At 36.4% G+C, this 19,980-nt stretch overlaps 1 protein-coding gene across 2 annotated transcripts in view; it reads right to left on the minus strand.

Moving 5' to 3' along the window:
• Nucleotides 1–19,980, minus strand: part of LOC128029013 (uncharacterized) — a 385,593-nt gene that overhangs the window by 319,483 nt on the left and 46,130 nt on the right. For both annotated transcript variants that reach the window (XM_052616458.1, XM_052616457.1), the window contains exons 12-18: nt 12,085–12,514; nt 11,784–11,867; nt 11,635–11,677; nt 11,275–11,367; nt 7,092–9,047; nt 6,845–7,001; nt 6,131–6,562 (exon numbers count right to left, since the gene is read on the minus strand). In XM_052616458.1, coding sequence (XP_052472418.1) covers nt 6,131–6,562; nt 6,845–7,001; nt 7,092–9,047; nt 11,275–11,367; nt 11,635–11,677; nt 11,784–11,867; nt 12,085–12,514 — 3,195 coding nt within the window. The remainder of the gene's footprint in view (nt 1–6,130; nt 6,563–6,844; nt 7,002–7,091; nt 9,048–11,274; nt 11,368–11,634; nt 11,678–11,783; nt 11,868–12,084; nt 12,515–19,980) is intronic.

Genomic DNA, 19,980 nt, shown 5'->3' on the forward strand with positions numbered 1-19,980 from the left:
TTTATTTTTTGTTAATTGTTTTGTTAATTTTATACTGTTTCTTTTTATCGGCCACCAAGTCCTTCGGATATTTAAAGGAAAAATGAACAAGGCATTAACTTAGTTTTAACATAAAAAATAACTATATGTCGTTTTTTCATGTGTTTATTTTTGGGTTTATTACACTTTCTTCTAATACATCAAATAAAAAATACAACCAAAAGGGAAAATATAACCAATAATAATGCTTAAAAAAGTTTTACTGTATATATTTTTTTATATCGTTGTATTTAGGCTACATGAATGAGCCGTGTCCTAGTAGGCACTATTTTTATATAACATGTTGTCCAGTTCTTGAAGTATCGGTGGACAAGATGAATGATAAAGTCTATTGAACCTCTTTCTCATGTCTGTCTCAGCCATTTCAATGTTACGTTAAATATGGCACTTCACTGATACACTCTTCTGAAAGTTAAGACATAAATAACAGTCTCTCAGTTTTAGTTGGTTCAGTGAATGGACAACGGTTTAATTAGAACTGTGTAATCTTGCCCATCTGGTTCATTGCTTATGATTATTATTAGGCTATTATAATAATTCTTATTATGCTATTTTATTAGGTTATATTGTCTTAAGTTTGTAACTATAAATGTGTTTACTTTTGACCTAACAACAATTGTATCATTAAATAATTTATATATATTAATTATATATCCTCCACCTTCAGTTTGAGGATTCCAATGCTTGGCCAATCCATCACCTTTACCCTCAGCTTCTTTAGCAAGGCAGTGGTTATCTTGACGGTGTGTTTGGGGTCGTTAGCATGTTGGAATACTTTCCTGCGGCCCAATCTCCGAAGGGAGGGGATCGTGCTCTGCTTCAGTATTTTACAGTACATGTTGAAAAATTTTAAACTGTAATATATGTTGAATTTTAACATTGCAAACATTTAAAGGAACACGCAACCATTTTTCCATATTCCACTATGTTCTTCCCTCAACTTAGATAAGTTGATACGTACATCTTCCATCTCAGTGCGTGCACTTAATCGCTGAAGGGCATGACGCCACTATGCTAGCATTTAGCTTAGCACCATTCATTTGTTACGATCCAAACAGGGATGAATTTAGAAGCCACCAAGTACTTCCATGTTTTCCCTATTTAAAGATGTTTACATGAGTAGTTACACGAATAAGTATGGTGACAAAATAAAGCGTGGCGAATTTTAAGCGGATAAAAAATTATAACTATAATGTATGGCGGAAGAGCACTTTGCAGGACTTCGACCTCGGCGTGAGGTCAAAGTGCTGCTGCAAATTACTGCGCAAATTACTTCACGATATTACTGCCTCGAGGTCGAAGTGCTGTGAAGTGCTCTTCTGCCATACATTATACAGTAGTTGTCATTCATCTTTTGCAATTCATTAGTTTGGAGTTATACAGTAAATATTCTATACATATTCATATACACAGCAAATGTACAGCGTCACACCAGCGGCTATAAACTATACATCTATATTTAACAGACACTTTTATCCAAAGCAACTTACATTGCATCCGGGCTATACATTTTTTGTTGTGCGTTCCCTGGGAATTGAACCCATAATCTTTTGCGCTGATAACACAATGCTCTATCACTGAGCCACAGGAACACAGGAAATTTGTTTTTAGAAGTTGATCAGTTATAAACCATGATGTGGTTTCAGCCATATTTAAATATAGAATGTACTGTTTATAGGTTGTTGTTTTTTATAATACATACTTTTACCCATAGGCACTAACCCAGATATGCACTATTAACCAAGTTATAGCTTAGTGTTATATCCATTATCTACATGTCCATTTCTTATAGAAGCTGTCAATATGATTTATGTAAATTACTTTTGATTAATCTCCGTTTGTGTAACTAATCGAGAGAAATGTAAATTATTTGTTGGATTTTAACAAATCGTTAAGCTAAGTAAGAATGTCAAAATGTTTTAAATGATTATTTATGTAGAGCTGAATAAAAAAAAAGTAGGCTATGCATTTCTAGCCAATCGTAATTTAAAGCTTAATATTTTTCTTAGCTGTAAATATGATTTATAAAAAATTTTGTGTCTGTATTCATCTTGTGTCCTTATTTGCGTCTTGTTGCCCATTTTTGTTACTGCAGACCTGGAGCAATATAATAATTAATTCTATTTTAGCTAATTGTTAAGTTCATAATATTTTTATTAGGCCCAATGTTCAAGATGTCAGTATGTTTCATGTGCATTTGTTGTGTCTATAGCACCGTTTCTATAACTGAGGAACTGAAAATAAATAAAAGGTGTAAGTTTGTCACGTCAGTCGTAAGTGAACACGTGTGCAATATTTACAGAAGCTGTCAATAATGTATGAATAATGAATTTCTTATGTATATACAGTATGCCATTGTAACTTAAGATCCTGAGCAAGATGAACTGTTCTTTCTGAGTTTAATAAAATGTTTTAAGTAGGGCTGAATGATTTCGGATAATAATCCAATTGCGGGTTTTTTTTACCAATATTGCGATTTAATATGCAATTATTTTATAAACCTCTTCATGTTTTGTATTATTCAACAAAGACGAGCTAAGAATCTTTGTAAGACCAACACAATAGTACATAGATTAAACAGAAATGTTCTTTTACTGTTACGATGAAATTAGGGGATGCCTGAATTGATATGAATGACATTTTTTTTTTAAACAACTACAGTCACGGTAGTATATTGACTGATTTGTTGAACTTCCAACCATGTAAGCATGTAATAATTATGACAACATAAAGCACTGACAAATAAGCCTGGTGTAAACATTAATATACAAAATCACACAAACTAAAGTAAATTGCCGAAACAAAAATCTGTAGCTTTACAACACTACTTTAAGTAATTTAAAGTCACTGAAATAAACATATGTAAACATGTGGACTGCACTTTTTAAGCACTGTCTGTTAACATTAGACCAGTGGTTCTCAAACTTTTTTTGGTCTCACCAAATAATTCCACTAAAAATTATGTAAAAAGTAAAGCTTTTTTAATTTAAAAAACCTACAGGGAAAAACACCTGCATCACTTGAAACATTGAAAAATAGCATAGAAAGAATAACTGTTATTATTATTATTCTCTCTGTTATTTCTTTATTTCTTCTCACTTTTATAAGGTGTTTGAACACAGTTTTCTGGCCGCAGTGTGTGAAAACAACCAATGGTAAAAATCCACTAAATCATTGTTTTATAACACCAAAGAAAATCATAAAAGTCTCTCCACACGAGCTGTCCAGATTTCTCACGACTCTGACATCTGTGAAAGTCCTGCCCATTTGTGTTGCTCTCTGTCCTATTAGCATATACACAGTCCTGAGTGAGAAGCTGAGGTCTGCCATTACTGTTCTCTTGCTGTAGCTGCCAGAGATACAATGTCAGCGCCAAAAAGCCATTAAAAGTGTCGTGTGTTGGGATGCACCAACGAACATAGGAGTCTCCATAGACAACTGAGGACATGGTGGTTCACTTTCATTTTCGAAGATAATGTCCCAGAAAAAACAGGAAAAGTACTATATTTTGTGCTAACATTTTACACCGTACTGCCTCACAAATGAGGGTCAGTTCAGCGCTGGAGTTCGATCGATACAAATGCTTTGTGTGCAAACCTCCAGACTTCAGACAAAATAAGCATCATATTTTGTTTTCCAAAAGAGATCCTTGGCTCTCTGTAAGGCTAATGTTGCTAAAGCTACCATTGTCTCTGCCTGTTTTCACTAATGCTTCCTTCACATGCTACCAGAATGATTGTGTATAGGAATGTGGTAATTAAAAATTGTATTTGGAACCAATGTGTGAGGTTCAATAACACGGTCACAGTAACACCAGTATGCCCACGAGCATGAGCTCTTGAAGCTCTGCACTCTTCTGAGAAGATTCTCGCAACAAAACCCTCCTCCGGACATGAAAAGCAACCCATGTTAACAATATTAAAGTAGCCCATTTATGCGGGAAAACCACAGACTTGGCAACACTGAAAGGGAGCCGGGAGCAACCGGGTCGTTCTCATTAAAAGGAGACATACACTGTGGCAATTTCATCAAACTATAAAAAATTATCTTATTTTTAGGTAAAACTTTTCATACACACACTGGGAACATCAATGAACAATTGAAAATATTGTATCAATGCATTCTATGGCACCTTTAAACACTGTGTCTACTCTGGACGTAAGCGCAAAATACAGTAGAACCCAGAGACGATGTCTACACCAAATGTAACACAACATTAAACAGATGCCTTGTTCTATTTAATGATTTGCAACGGTCGTTTTGTCGCGTCCGGTGTACAGTAGAGCTGTTGCGGCGTGTCCGGTACAGACACAGAGAGCGAAGCGAGAGCAAGATATGTCTCATCATATTTTCTGCATTTAGCTTTTGAATGACCAGCATCTGCCTGGGTCTGTGTGACATCCATGGCTTTTCTCTTCCCTTTTACAAACCAATCTCCCATTCTAAGTTACGTCCTTTGGCTGTTTAGTGTTTTATTTATTTTCTTTTTCTGCTGATGACCCGTGCATCCCCCATTTTGAGAACCACTGCTTTATAAAGACTTTAAATAAATAAGAAGATTTAGAAGAAGAAGTTTGAAGAAGTAGTTTGAAGTCTTCAGTAAAGAAATGTATTATAACACTGTTACTGCTTGAGTAATTTCAATGTTCCGTTTTGAAGTACGTTCATATTATATACGCTTTCAAACATTTCTGCATGTAGCGTGCCAGGTTTGCCAGGTTTTCGCAACAAAACAGGCCCAATTTCTACTTAAAACGTGCCAACTTGATGCTTCCTCTGAAGACTGCTTAGATGTGTTCGACTTGAAGCAGCTCTGATTAGACCGATCGGTGTGTGTCAAAGTACTGTGAGAGCTTTCTCTCGCCGACTGTAATCATGATAAGAATGGAAAATCGTGTTTTTTCATATCGCGATATTATCACAAATGCAAATGATCGTTCAGCCCTAGTTTTAAGTTATAATTTGCTTATGGCAATTAAAAATTAAAAACCAGTTAAAATGGGTAAATCTTCTATACATATTTTCAATTCTTATTTTCTTTCCGGACATACTCCCCCAAAAAAAACTCTTGCAGTGTGAAACTGGCCTAACACTTTAAAGCTGACTGCATTAAAATAATCTACTGCATAACGTGTTATTTAAATAAACATGACATGACTCTACTGGACTCTACTCCACATCGAAGCGTGGCTAAGAGGGGTGAATTACAGTACTGTGTTACAGTGCCACACTGGATAAATCTCATTATTGCAGGCCCTTATATATTAGGTTATATGTGATCGAACGACTATTCGATAACAAAAATATTTGTTGAAATATTAATTTTTATTTTTGACGTCAATAATATAGACTATTTGTTTCTGTCTTTTTAACAGCTCAACCAGGCCTCGCCCACCTGTTTTGCATATTCCGTGCATGTTTATTACGAGTGACATTGTGAATTCACAAGGTCTGGAATGAGTGTGTTGTTGTCCTCAAAAGTCGTTTGTTGTAGTTCTTGAACAGTATCCCTTAAGTGTTGACTTTGAGCTTAGTAACCTTGTAGATCTTTATGCTCAAACAGCAACATTACACACTAACTAAAGTTGAAAAAGTGAAAAAACAATGGAACTCCTTTTAACTACTTAAAACTAGGGACAATATGAAAGAGTTAGGGAGATTTAAAACCTGGACCTCAATGACTTATGGACCAAGCTATCTTTTATTACTCCTGTGTGACTTTTTTATGACTGGGAAAAAATAATAACAATCAACATCTGTGAAGAACTTCCATCATTAGAACATCAACTTAAAAGTTTCCATATAAAAGCCCTATACAAATACCATTTTAACTTTGCAAAATGTGCAATAATAATGATACTTGCACTTTTTAAAGCAATAAAATAAAAAATTACTTTTAATAGTTTTTGGTCCATTATTTTTCCATTAACAGCCCTAGAGATCCTCACCAGACCTGATATATTTGGTGAATATATTGTAAATAGATTACAAATAGCACCAAAATGAAGAGAGGAAACCTTCTGTAAAACCTGCTTTTCACTAAAAAACAAAAAACAAATATGATGAAAAGGATAAACAAAACATCTTTCACCTCAGCTGTGAGATGTAGGGCAGACACTGCAGGAATCCCTTCACTTCACTCTCTTCATCTGTGCAGTCTCTCAGCTCTACTGGTTTCTTCTCTGTTTGGAGTTTCAGCACTTCTAGGAGGATGGAGCTCTTTCTCTCTGAGAGCTTTATTCTCCAGACTGCAGGAGCTGACTGATAAATTGGCTGTAATGCTGGAAGGACACTCCTGCCTGTTTGAGTCTCATAGTCCTTCACATGTGAACACAGATCCAGCAGGAAATCACACTGATGTTTAGGGATGATTTCACTGAAGGGAAAAGATGTGTAGCTGCACACAGATGTGAAACATTCAGTGTAATTTTGTCCAGCCGTTTCAAACTTTGATGCTGCATCAGACAGATTTACCAGGAACTGGAAAGAGCTTTGCTTCTTATAGTAAACTAAACGATCAAACCTGTGAAGACATAAAATCAATACAAATATACAATGGATACTTCATCATTATAACTTAATATTAAAAAAAGGATAAATACATTCATTGTAAAATGCAGAATTGGTAAGAATGGGGTGTGGGGGCAACATTTGAGGTTCTTTTCATAGTTCTAACCACAGCACTACTGGGATCTACACAACTGCAACTGATTTCAGTTCAGTCAGTTGCTGTGGTGGTGTGAAATAAATTCTACTACACAACTAAATCAAACACTAAGTGGTATTTTTCCCATGAGACTCTCACCTCAGCTGTGAGATGTAGGGCAGACACTGCAGGAATCCCTTCACTTCACTCTCTTCATCTGTCCAGTCTATCAGCTCTACTGGTTTCTTCTCTGTTTGGAGTTTCAGCACTTCTAGGAGGATGGAGCTCTTTCTCTTTGAGAGGTTAATGTTCCAAACTGCAGGATACACCATAATCAGATGAATGAAATAAGAACAAAACATTGGTTAAATCAAAAGTATAGTTTTTACATGTACATATATCTCACCATCCACTGGCACTGATGTTTCCTCACTAGGTTTGCTGGTGATGTCCTCATAGACAGCAGAGACTCTGACTTTATAGCAGGTGCTGTGAAGTACAGTTAAAGTACATTTACATTTAAGTCCTTCTGTTTGTACTGATGACCAGCCCTTCAGTCCTGCTTCTTTATACTCAACCATATACTGCAGCACTGGAAAATCTGGATCAGTTTCAGCCCTCAACCAGGTGACTTTGAGAGTATCTCTGTCCAGCTTATTCACTGAGGGTTTCCCAGGTGTTGCTGTAACCACTGTCTGAAAGTTAATAATCCTACTCAAATTCATACAGTCCTGCTCAACAAATATATACCTCAGCTGATAGTGATGGCCAGACTTTAGATCTGATATCATACAGGTTTCTCTGATACTTGTGTCATCAAAAACGATCTGTTTCCAAGGCTCACTGTTGCTTCCTTCATCACCCAAAGCCCTGTACTTCACTATATATCTCTCAATCTTGGTGTCTGGTTGATTCAGTTTCAGGGACACACTGGTGTGTTTTATGTGAGATATTTGGACAAGATCTGATTTTGTTCCAAACTTCACATTTCTGCTCACAATCCTTCCATCTTGATAAAACTGCACAGAGCATTCTGGAAAATCTTCACTAGGTATCAATGCAGCAATGAACTTGGTTTGCTCTGCATCTTCATTTGCAGCAATAAACAGTTGTACTTTAATAATCGTCTTTTCGTTGATGCTAACAGGCCTAAACAGGAGCGAATCATTATGTATAATGCCATCAGATTCACTGTACTGCCTCAGAGCAGTGATGAAGGAATCTTCTGCATCTGGTGAGTAAAGAGTGAGACACATCACTCTGGTTTTCTGAGAATGATTTATGATCTGTTGTAACTCTGCCTGTGATTTCACAACAGTGATGTCTGCAGCTCTGAAGTCATTCAGAATCTTCAGTTCAGTTTCTTTATTCTCCAGCCACTGGTTTGTTTTCTCTGCACTGAATGGAGATTGGTTGTGCCTCTTTAGGAGATCCTGTAAACTACTCTCTCTTTTCCCTTCTTTAATGTGAACAATGTCTGCAATTTCTTTCTGAAATTTTGTCTGGTATTCCTGCATAAGCTCTAAAAACTCTACAAGATTATCTTCCAGAGTCAGAAACTGCATAATCACATTCACATTAATGTAGTCTTTTATAATGTCTTGACAGACCCTAATCTGTTTTCTCAGATGTTCCAGAATGCTCTCAGCTTGATGCATCAGGTTTTCACTGACTTCACTCAGAGCAGCATGCACACAGCTCTTGTCCAGTTTCTTCAGAGGGTAGAGCCAGACCTTCAGAGGAACTGCTCTCTCACCTTTAGATCCAAGCAGTGTTGGAAGAGAACCATAGATCTCCACTGCCTTATCAAAAGACACTGGACTCTTCCAATCACCCACATCAATGTAGAGACTACAAGCAAGTAATGAGCTTTTAGCTTTATCAGCAGCATTCAAGCTTGAAATTATATGGTTTGGACAAAAGGTAGAAGTCATTATTTTTAAAACATCAACAATATCTGCATTTTTCTCATGGTTTGAGCGGTCACTATCAAAAACCAGAAAAGCTTGAGCTCCAAAGTGCACAGCGGTGACCACATGTGTTGCTGTGGTGTGACCAACTAATGCAGAGTGTGCTGCCTCCTGTAACAGTCTTTGGCTGATCATGTCCAGTCTGGTGGTGGTTCTGTAGTGTAGTGTAACTCTTTCCTGATGTTGAGACTGTTCTGGGTGGTTTAGAAAAGCTGCAGCCCCACTAATTTTTATTTGTCCAGTCTGGGTGCCACTTTGTAACACTGGGGACATTTCAAGGACTCTGTATCTTTCCTGAGGGGTGTCATTTTCCAGCACTTTCACATATTTTTGTGGTCGAGGCAAAGATACTTTCATAAGGGCTAATGTATCTTCATCCCACATAAAGATATCTGCAAACACATAAAACATTATTTCACTAAACAACAATTTACTTTCTTTTCTTTTTTTAATTTGTAGAATTTATGTACAAGTAATGTACATGTCATTAATTGCACAATTTTTTTAATTTACAGTCCTTTTTGAAAACATTTCTGTAAACTCTTTAAGTGCCAAAATATAATTTACATGAGTGATGGAAAAAAATATTTAGTTACATTTAGTCTGCCACAATTGCTTATGTGTGTTCAGTAGCGGTTTTAGGCACGGGCGAACCGGGCAGCCGCCCGGGGCGTCATTTTTTCGTGACACATTGGGGGGCGGCAGCACGAGCAGATAAACAAAAAATCCTCTGTGTTGCGAAGCGGTTTTTCATCATTTATATAATTTCACTGTGTGTGGAATTGGCAAATTGGCGCTCCCTGCAGCTGCCGGCGCCCCTGCTTGCTGAAAATGTACACTGAAAATGCAAACAGAAGTTTTGTGTTGTGAGAGAAGTGTAAGGGGGTGGGGCGAGAGGCGCGTGCGACATTTCACCTCTGGGTCTCTCTCAAATGGAACGGACAGGGCGGGGGTGGACGGGGACGGTCACGGGGGATCCACACTAGTAATATAAATAATAATAGGCTAAAGTCAGTCACACACCTCGACTTTCTTCCAAATAACGCACATTTCATTCATAATGTTATAATACAGGCCTATAGTTCCTGCAAATTAAACTAGGTAATACAAGACGATTATGCGGTCATCAAGGTGAATTGTTTTAGTCTTGACTTCTGGTCCTGAGTGACAGTTGGGGGGATGGGAAATCTGTTGATTGTCGAGTGCCAAATAAACAGAGATGGAGAAGAAAAGATCAGAGCCATCAGGTGCCCAGTTTCGAAAAGAAGAAGAGGAGAAACGAGCAAAAGATAAAGGTATGCAACTTTTGTCTCTGTATCATTACAGTATCCATTTCATGAATGAAGGGCTAATATTAATTGGTGGTGGGTATAACTCTTTGTTTATCCTTTTTGCTATGATGCTTGATATGCTTATACAACAATAATTTGGTTTCAACTCAATCACGAGATCTAATTTATAATATTGTGCTTTGCAATAAAACTGTTACAAGTTCAGTTATCATTTCCATCATTTTTTTAACGTTAGGCCCTGTAAAATAACCAACGGCATTTTCAAATCTGTAGGTTAAAGATGAACATTTGCTATTTATTTGCTACACAGTATGCAAAGTATAGTTTCCTAAATATAGTTTTACGAGTCATAACTAAAAGTGTGCCATGCCTATAATTTGAGGCAGTATCCTAATGGCTAATGGTACCTCCATGAAAGTTAGATTAACATACAAATTTTGGTTGAAAAATATCCTGAAACCCAAAAAGTTTTTGGTGATAAAAAAATTAAATCCCATTGTGTTTGCCTATACATATAATTTAAAGTCATTTTATTTTTTTAAACAACTGAGTCCCAGTGACCATAGCATAACATGAATAAAATATATTTTTTCAATATATATATATTTTTTACTACTTGTTTCTATGCTCTAAATAATGTGATGACATGGGGGGGAAAAATGAAATAAATAAATGTTTTTTTTCCGGGTCTAGGAGGATATAGCGTGTAATGACAGCCAGTTAGTGTGTAAGAGCATGTTTATGTAACCTTTCTATTATGTTTTGAGTCAATTTGACCCCAGGCTGTTTTAGCTTTATCCTATGGTCTTTTGATTTCAAATGCAGTTCAATTGCAATTTCAGGGGCACTTCTAAAATATTTTGGAGCATCCTCTACCACTGGTCAGGCTGAGCCAACCACCTCCTCCACTACACATATGTCTCCACAAATATCTGATATTGAGGATGAAGACCTCTTTTCCTCTACTTCTCCCCACCATGAGCTTTCAGGTGTGCATATCATGTTTGCTTGTGTGTGTGTGTGTGTGTATGTGTGGGCTACAAAACAACTGTACAACTGCAATTTAATGTAACTTTAATATTTCTGATAATTTATGAGTAGGACTATGTTTTTTCACTGCTATGTGTTTTGAGTAATATGCCAATATGCTGTCTGATAGAAATGCCTGGAGCTGAACCCCCACTGAGCCCCACTGGTGAGGATGAGCCTCTGTCAACCGACCCTGCTAACTGGGGGGGGGGGGGGGGGGGGGGTCTCGCCCAGGGTCTATTTCAATGTAGAACCGCCACTGTGTGTGTTTACTTAAATGTTACCTCTCCAACCTCACCTTGGCAAAAAGAATTGCTGTGACTGTCATACAACATTCCAAGCCTCAAAGGGCGACTTAGAGCAGCCATTTCAATCACATCTGAGGGAAAATCTGAAATGTATAAAAAGTCAAAAAAACATATTTAATAAATACATTAAACAGCTGCATTTACAGCTTTTTTACAGCACAGAAAATGTTTGCAAACACACTGGCATGCATCATATCATTTTCATTAATCAAATATTTGATTCTTTTTTCAATTAATCAGTTTTATCATTTGACTTGGGCTGTCAAATGATAAAATGGACTAATAACTGACAACTAAAAAAGTTAAGTGATTCTCTGAGCGAAATCAAACAAGATGTTGTTTTTACCCACCGTTACAGTGAATTTCAAATCTTTTACACAAACGTTTTGAAGTCTGAGGAAAAAATAAATACATCAAATTAAATTTTTTTGAACAATACATAGAGCATGAAAACATTTACTTCACCAGTTGAGTAGTATAAAAAGCATATGATGTTTACCGCTTCCAGTTCAATCACTCTTGCAGTCAATTCTCTGATTTCATCTTGTGATTTTTTCTCTTCTTTGTGTGGTAAATTAATAGCCTGAGCACAAAAAAGCATAGCCAAAGTAAACAATTTTTTTTACATGAATAAATTGTTCTGTGAACTTAACAGATGGGCAATTAACCGATTTACAGAGACAGATGTACAGACACTTTAGTGGTGCCCGCTCAGCAGCCTGTGTATGTTCATTAATCAAGCAATTAAAAGAGTAAACAATTTAATCATTGCTGTGTCTCAGTGACAGAGAGATAATCACCTCCACCAGGTTGTGTCTCTGCAGTGCTGGTACTGTGTAGTGTTGTCTGATGTGTGTCTCACAGTAAGAAGCAGTGCAGGTCAAACAGGTTTTAACAGCTTTGAGCTTCATCTCAGTGCAGATATCACAGGCCACATCTTCAGGTCCAGCGTAGCAGTGAGCAGGAAGAGCAGGACTAAACCCTGCCTTCTGGAGTTCCTCAATCAGTTTAGACAAAGCCACATTTACATTCAACACAGGACGACCTCTGAACCTCTTTCTACACTGAGGACAAGCGTAAGCTCCAGCTTGAGTTGGTTTGCTCCAGTAGATTTCAATGCAGTGTTTGCAGCAACTGTGTCCACAGGGGATGGAAACTGGATTCTTGAAGACTTCTGTACACACTGGACACTTGTAGTGATCCTCCGTCAGCAGACTGGCTGAAAGTGTGCTGTGGGAAATGGAGTGAAATTTATGTGGAAATTATTTAACTTAATTTATATCAATATAACCTATACATGTTAACTACAATAAATAAATACAATAAAGTTAAATAAAATAAAGGTTCCACATCTGGAGTACCTGATATCTGGAGATAGCATATCATTTTGCAATGAAATGCGTCTATCGAATGCATGGCCGTAGCCAGCTATGAGGTCAACGAGGTCTGGACCTCTGTAAATTTTTCATGTTCATTCTCTGATTGACTAATTTGCTGCTAAACTCCTCATATGAATGCCTGCATGTATAATTCTGTGGTATGAAAATGATCACTGCGAGATGCTTCCTAAATGAACGAGACTTCAGAGTGTTGTGAGCAAGAGTGTGAGACGCATCCTCGTGTTGCCAGATCCAGCTATTAGAAGTGTTTTTTGACTCGTTTTTTCACTAAATGTAACACTTTAGAGAGTTAATAAAGTAGGAAGTTGCGGTTTAGGGTCAGAGATAACTTTATCTTATCTAATTTCCAAAATATTTGATATAATTTCAGTCTATTTTATTTATTTATAGGTTTTTGTTTATTTTAATAGCAATATCTGTCAACATTGCATCACCGGCATTAGTCTGGCAGTAATAAAAAAAGGCAGCGGCTATTTACACTAAGTGCAAATAGCTATAGATGTTAAAATAGCAGGATTTTCGGCTATTTATAATACCTATTGCCAACAGTGGCTATTATCTGCACCTCAGTATTGTAGTACATTATAAAACATTATGCAGTAATTAATGAGTGAAAATTTTAATTTTAATTCAAATTATTAAATGGATGCCATCTTATTGGGACAATAAAGCCCTCCCTACACCTACCCTTACCCTACCCAATACTTTATACATTTTCATTGAAAATAGATGATTTTATGATGTGATTTGAAAAGGGAGAAAAAAGTTGCCCAAAAGGCAGATTCGAACCTGAGTTGATCCCATCAAAATATGTATGACATACGGTTTATCTTCTGCGCCACTAAAGGCAATAATCAGCTATGGTCTAAAAAAAGTCCAGGGACAGGGTATTGCTGAAAATGACATTCGGTAAGGAAAAAAAAAATATATATTACTTGTCACAAAAGTTATCAAAATGCCATCTAACTGCAGTGCAAAGATCTGTAGAACAAGTAATTTAGGGTACAGAATGAAATGAAATATGCAAATACTAGCCATTAAGAAGTCAATGCTACGTCATTCAGTATAGTTTCACAAATCATGCTATAAACATTCATAAGAGCACTAGACAAAGTTATCAGCTATAAAAAAAAAAGTGAAGTGACATTCACCAAGTATGGTGAATTCATGCTGTGCATTTAACCCATCCAAAGTGAACACACACACAGCAGTGAACACACCCCGGAGCAGTGGGCATCCATTTATGCTGCGGCGCCCGGGGAGCAGTTGGGGTTCAGTGCCTTGCTCAAGGGCAACTTAGTCGTGGTATTGAGTTCAAATAAATACCAAACGTTCTAAAATACTGTATATAGTGTTTTTATTCTTCAATCAGTTAATATAAACATCTTTTATATTACAGATGTTATAGAACTTAATAGCGTTATAGAACATAAAAAAATAACATCACAGTTACTTTGCTGAGTAACTAATTACTTTTACACAGTGGTAGCTGAGTTACTAACTCAATTTCTTTTTGGGAGAAGTAATTTGTAACTGTAACTAATTACTTTTTTAATGTACGATGACCAACACTGCAAGAGACCATAGACACCCCAAACTCAGGCCTAAACGCTCACCGCAACCAAAGTCCTTTTAGGCAAGTCGTTCCACTCGGCCGCCATCTTGGCAACGCCTCCGTGCAGCTATTTCAGAATAACAAGGCCAGGCGCGTATCTAAATGTATGGGCAGAGAGTCAGAACTGCACTTTCACTTGTCACCGGGACATAAAAACTGCATGTATAGAAACAGCAGTAAAATATGATAAAAATCGCTGAAATTTCTTCATGACTTTGCCTCAAAATAAGGTTTAAAATGCCTTTTTCCCCACAGGTTATACTTTTACTACGCATGCGCAAGGGTTCCTCAACTGTGCGCATACGTCAGTGGAACCAGACGATAGGCTTAAATGTTTCCCTGCTTGACTGTTAAAAGCAGATGATTGGTTTTTCAGTGGGAAGGGCGGGACATGTGCATACAACCGCCATCTTTGCCGTTACGGGTTTTCCGTATATAGTTGTATTGAGGATTGAGGAAGTGGCATGTCTCTTATAAATTGTCTCTGCCGCAACTCAGGCACACAGACACACATCTCTCAGACACAAGGTGGTGATATAATAAGGGATAACAACTTTGGAACTATAATAAAATACATTTTCCATCGAATCCTTGATTTGCACCCTACAAAACTGAATTTAACATTTCTAAATAATAATCATAATAATAATAAAAACACTAAAAACTTTTTTTGTACTTCCAGGATCTTTATTCTATAATTCTGCAACCATATAATGCATTAAAGTAATTTGTACAAGTCTTTTTGGTAACATTCTAACATATCCTCAAACATGACTCAGCTACTAAAAAAACAACCTCTTTGAAAACCTCTTAGGCTGTTTGTCAGATCTTTACCAAACCTTGTAAATGTCAGCCCTAGACTATGCTGGCAAAAAGTTACCAAAAAATGTTGATTTACTAAACCATTTAGAAGGTATGATTTTTTATATATATGTCGAGTACGTTCTATTATGACTATTATGACAATGTCTGTATGTATCAGATGGCTAACAGTAAATTCAGTGTCCCCTTAAAATCATTTAAGTTTAATCTTTTTTAATCAGTTTCCATCCATTTTTTTTTCAAATACATCTGTTAAATAAATAAATAAATCATAAAGGGCCCTATCTTGCACCCAGCGCAATTGACTTTGTACACCGACGCATGTGTCATTCCTATTTTGCACCCGCGCAAAGCGCGCTTTTCCCTCCACAGAAGCACGTCGGTAAACTACTGAATGAACTTGCGCTCCCTGGGCGGTTCAGCGCAAAAAAGGAGGCGTGTTCCGGCGCAAACAATCCCTGGTGCTATTTTGCTGTTCCATTAAACAATTGCGCCACTGACCAGAAAAAACCTAGTCTAAAGTCAGTGGCGCGTTGCGCGTTGTTCATTATGCTATTTTAAGGGCGCAAGCTTGACCATAATGTATAGCGTGCACAACGCGCATACACTTTGTTCATGTAATCTACACAGATGCAACAGTTATTTTTGCAAATCATAAATTGTTACACTAAAAAAATATTAACACATGAGATGACGGAAATCATTGTGAAATCTTGCTTACAAATTATTCAGGCTAATTGTAGTAATTAAGGATCAGACCTGTTTGCCCGATAGTGGCAAGACATATATGTATATAAGGACATCTGACAAATTTGTTTGTCCGTCAAGAACCAGGAAAAAAAAAAAATCGATGAAAAAATTGTGGCTATTTCCTCCCACGCCTGTTTAACCGACGCTATTTTGGGTGGGTTTCTCCCATCCCCATACAACACAACTTCTCTGTCTTTCACTGCTCTTACAAGAACATCAGTCTCCTCGGCTGTGAACCGCTCCTGGCGTGCGCCTGGTAAATACGCCATAATAATAGCAATCCATAATGGAACTTGCGCACCTGCTTTTAAAGGGAATGTTGGATGACGCTCCGATTGGTTTATTTCACGTTACGCCCAAACCACACCTATGAATAATGAAGCTACTTCAGACCAACCCATTTTAGATTTGCGCCGGGCGCAAGAGCCATTTATCCCGCCGGGAAAATAGCAACAGCGCCGAGACCCGCCCACAAAGTTACTTGCGCTTCGCGCTTTGACACTTGCGTTTCAGATCGTTAAAATAGGGCCCAATATGTTATAACATTTATATATAGCAATAACAATGAAAACAGATTTGCCAAGTTGCCAGACAGGATGAAATATATTGGTGTCCACTTAAAACGGAGAGACAATTTTACTTGCCTCTTTGAAGATAATATATATGATAAAATTATTATAAAGACATAATTATTTAGCATTGTGTTATAAATAACACATTCTCATAAGTACCTTCTTATATAACCTGCCACACACCCGCAGCCCTAGAATTATTCGATTTATTTACTTTTCCTAACATGTTGTCTTCAGCAATATTACAATTTATTATGTGTAGTATTAAGATGCTCCAGATCTATTCGATTTCGATTCAAAAGCTCTCAAATCGATTCGATTTCGATTCTCGATTCAATTTCGATTCTCAATTCGCTTTTCAATGCAAATGCAATCGATTCAGTTTTCTTTTGTGCACGAGGTGAATTGTGAGGAATTTTGCTTATTTGCATTTGAAATCTACGGAGCGTGGAACGTCACCTGTACGAGAAAAAATAATAAAAAATCAGTCCCCTCAGTTTATAAACCGTGCTCACGAACTGTTCCTTTGGTTTAACAAACCGTAACATTACCCACAAATTTCCAATCTGTGTGCTCAGATTTTGTAAACTGTACCTTCGGTTTTTGAATTTCACGCTAAAGGAATGAAAAAAAAAGTTAAAAAGCAATACAAAACAAATAATGTGCCGGTTATGTTGCCATTCCTTTTCTAACTGAATGTAATGTAATAGGCCTAATTATTTAATAATAACATTAGTGTAATAAAATCACCCAAATAAGTCTTCATGTTAAGAAAGAATAGTACACAAACATTTCCAAAAATGTAAAAGGTTATTTAAAAATAAAGCATTCGTGAATTATTTTATGAAAAACATTTTTACTGTCTTAAGTGCATTCATTTATTTGGCCTATAAAAATAATAAAAATAACTTATTTTTTATCATTATTATATATTATTATACAGGTTATGCATAAGAAACCTTTATGCAAAACGACTTACAAGAGAGGAAAAAAATACTCCAAAGTCAATGCCAGGTTTATTTTACAATAATAAAGTGTTAATATCACAAATTAAACACGATTTTGATGCACATCTTTCTTATTAAATCATTGTATTCCACCTCTTACTATACTTGATAGAGAACACTTAAGACACTTTGCTGTAGGCATATTCCACATAATCATATTCAATAAAACAGTATGTTAACACGTAAGAGCTTGCTGCATGAATCCGTGAGTACAGTTTAGATATCCGTGGGAACAGATTGTGAAAGCGCACGCATGGATTGGAAATTCGTGGTTACGATTTATTAAACCTTGGGCACGATTTGTTCAACTGAGGGAACAGTTTAAGAATTCATGAGTATGATTTATAACTGAGGACACTGATTGCAAAACTGTCGCTAAAGATTGTATTTTTTTTCTCCTACAAGTGACGTGCCACGCTCTGTAGTAATCTTCGGTTGTGTGCTCGGCTGTGGGGGTGTTGTAACGTCTGGGTGATGTCTCATCAAATGGTTCCGCAGATTTGTAGTATTACTACAGCATTTTACCTCTGCATTACAAATCACGCTGTGTTCTTGTCCACAACACTATCGTCGTTGTCTTGCTTGCGAAATTTAAAATGCTTCCATACCTCTGACTTTTTATGTGAAGGTGGCTTCAACGTCGACAAAGCACCTGAAACTGCCATTTTAAGCACTGAATGAATGAATGACAGGTTCGCCTCTAGCTCCTTGGTAACATCGTGCAAGGCACATAAGGGTGACATCCAGTGGAGAAGACTAGTAATTCGATTAACATTAATCTTGCCTTTAATGTTTGCGAAAATAAATATGAAAAAAAAAAAATCGATTCGTGGCCTTTGAGAATTGATTTTGAATCGATTACATTTTAAAAAATGATTAATCGAAAAATCTAATTTTTTTTTACCCAGCCCTATTATAAAAAATCCCTTTTGCAGACTAAAATAACGTGCATGCACAGCAAACCAATCAACATCTGCATGTTGACCTGTCATCAAATGCACATTTAAATTCTCAATGTAAGTCCAAATATTTGTGGACTTACAACTTGGCAAATCTGTTTTCATTGTTATTGGGATATATAAATGTTATAACAAGTCTTCTGTTCACAAAAAAAAATTACAGATATTTCTGACTTTCTGTCTTACAGTATGAGGGAGTGATTTCTTTTGGAAGTCAGTTTGTACCTTTTGAAACCAGTGTTCCTGAAATACGTTATTATGATGTAGAACAGGACAGATAGAGCAAAAGGTGTGATTAGAGGTCTTCTCGGGTCCTAAGATCAGTACACGAATGTACCCGAATCGAACCGAACCACTTCTTAGCCAAACCTGATATGCATAAATCTTATTTTTATTTATTTTATTTTATTTTTTAAGAAAAACCACCACCTGAGACTAGGGATATGCCGTTATCAAATTTTCCTGTTGTGATTAATTGCTCATGCTTTTATCACGGTAAACGGTATTATCACGGTAAGTGCTCAAAATATAGTATATTATAGTATAATAGTAAAATAACTTTTTTTCTAATAAAAATAACTGAACATTTAAATAAAGCAATTCAGAAATATATATAAAGTTAAATGTTTTGCACAGATTACAGTTTTTCTCACTCGCTTTGGTACATTTCTCAAATCATCCTTGAGATTTGCAAAACAGTAAGTGCATTTCTCAAAACAACTCGTACAAATAGCAGAACACAGTGGATTACCTGCAAAAGCCAGTCTCTTGCTCAAATTCCTTAGTTCATTTCTCAAAAACAAATATCTGTGTCAATGAACATGTCAGTGCCATCAGAATGACAAGTCCTTGTGTCATAGTTTATGGATAAGACAATCAAATTGCTTAGGCATGTTGTCGATAAAACAGTGTACTCTGAAGGGATATTTTGATGTAAACTACTATATTGAACAGTATGCCATATGCTTATGTATGCCATATATTCATTTCAACAGTACACATTTACACTTTACAGTATTGATTGAAAGAGACTGGATAGAATTCCCAGTTACACTTTTACTAGTGGTCTGACCCCAAAAATAATTAAAAAAAAAAACAACTCTTTACAATGCCATTGTGATATAGAAAAGGAAAAAGGAATATGGGCACAAATATGAAAATAAATCAATTTTCAGAATGTGTTACTCTTGTGTTGGCCTCTGTCTATACAGTATAAGCTTTCCAACTGAAGACTCATGAGATGAACCTTTGAGCTATTTCAGAGAAATGGTTCATCATTGGCTTATCATCTACATTCTCTTCATTAGTAAAGAATCACTTGCACAATTCATGCCAAATTGACAAAAAGTCTAATAATAATGTGTAAAAATAAAAAGTGTGCTTGGCAGTTTGTGACAACTAGATTAACCATTTTGCATTTAATGACTTATACGATGAACTAAAGACTAGATGTTTTGAGGGGTAAGAATATTGCACAGAAAACTGTATAATACATTTTGAGCAACATGACATTAGCAACTGATAATGTAGGAAACTACATTGCCAACTCTGACCACAATGCAATTCATCTG

The sequence above is a fragment of the Carassius gibelio genome, chromosome A15 (genome assembly GCF_023724105.1).
Source record: "Carassius gibelio isolate Cgi1373 ecotype wild population from Czech Republic chromosome A15, carGib1.2-hapl.c, whole genome shotgun sequence".
NCBI classification, from domain to species: domain Eukaryota; kingdom Metazoa; phylum Chordata; class Actinopteri; order Cypriniformes; family Cyprinidae; genus Carassius; species Carassius gibelio.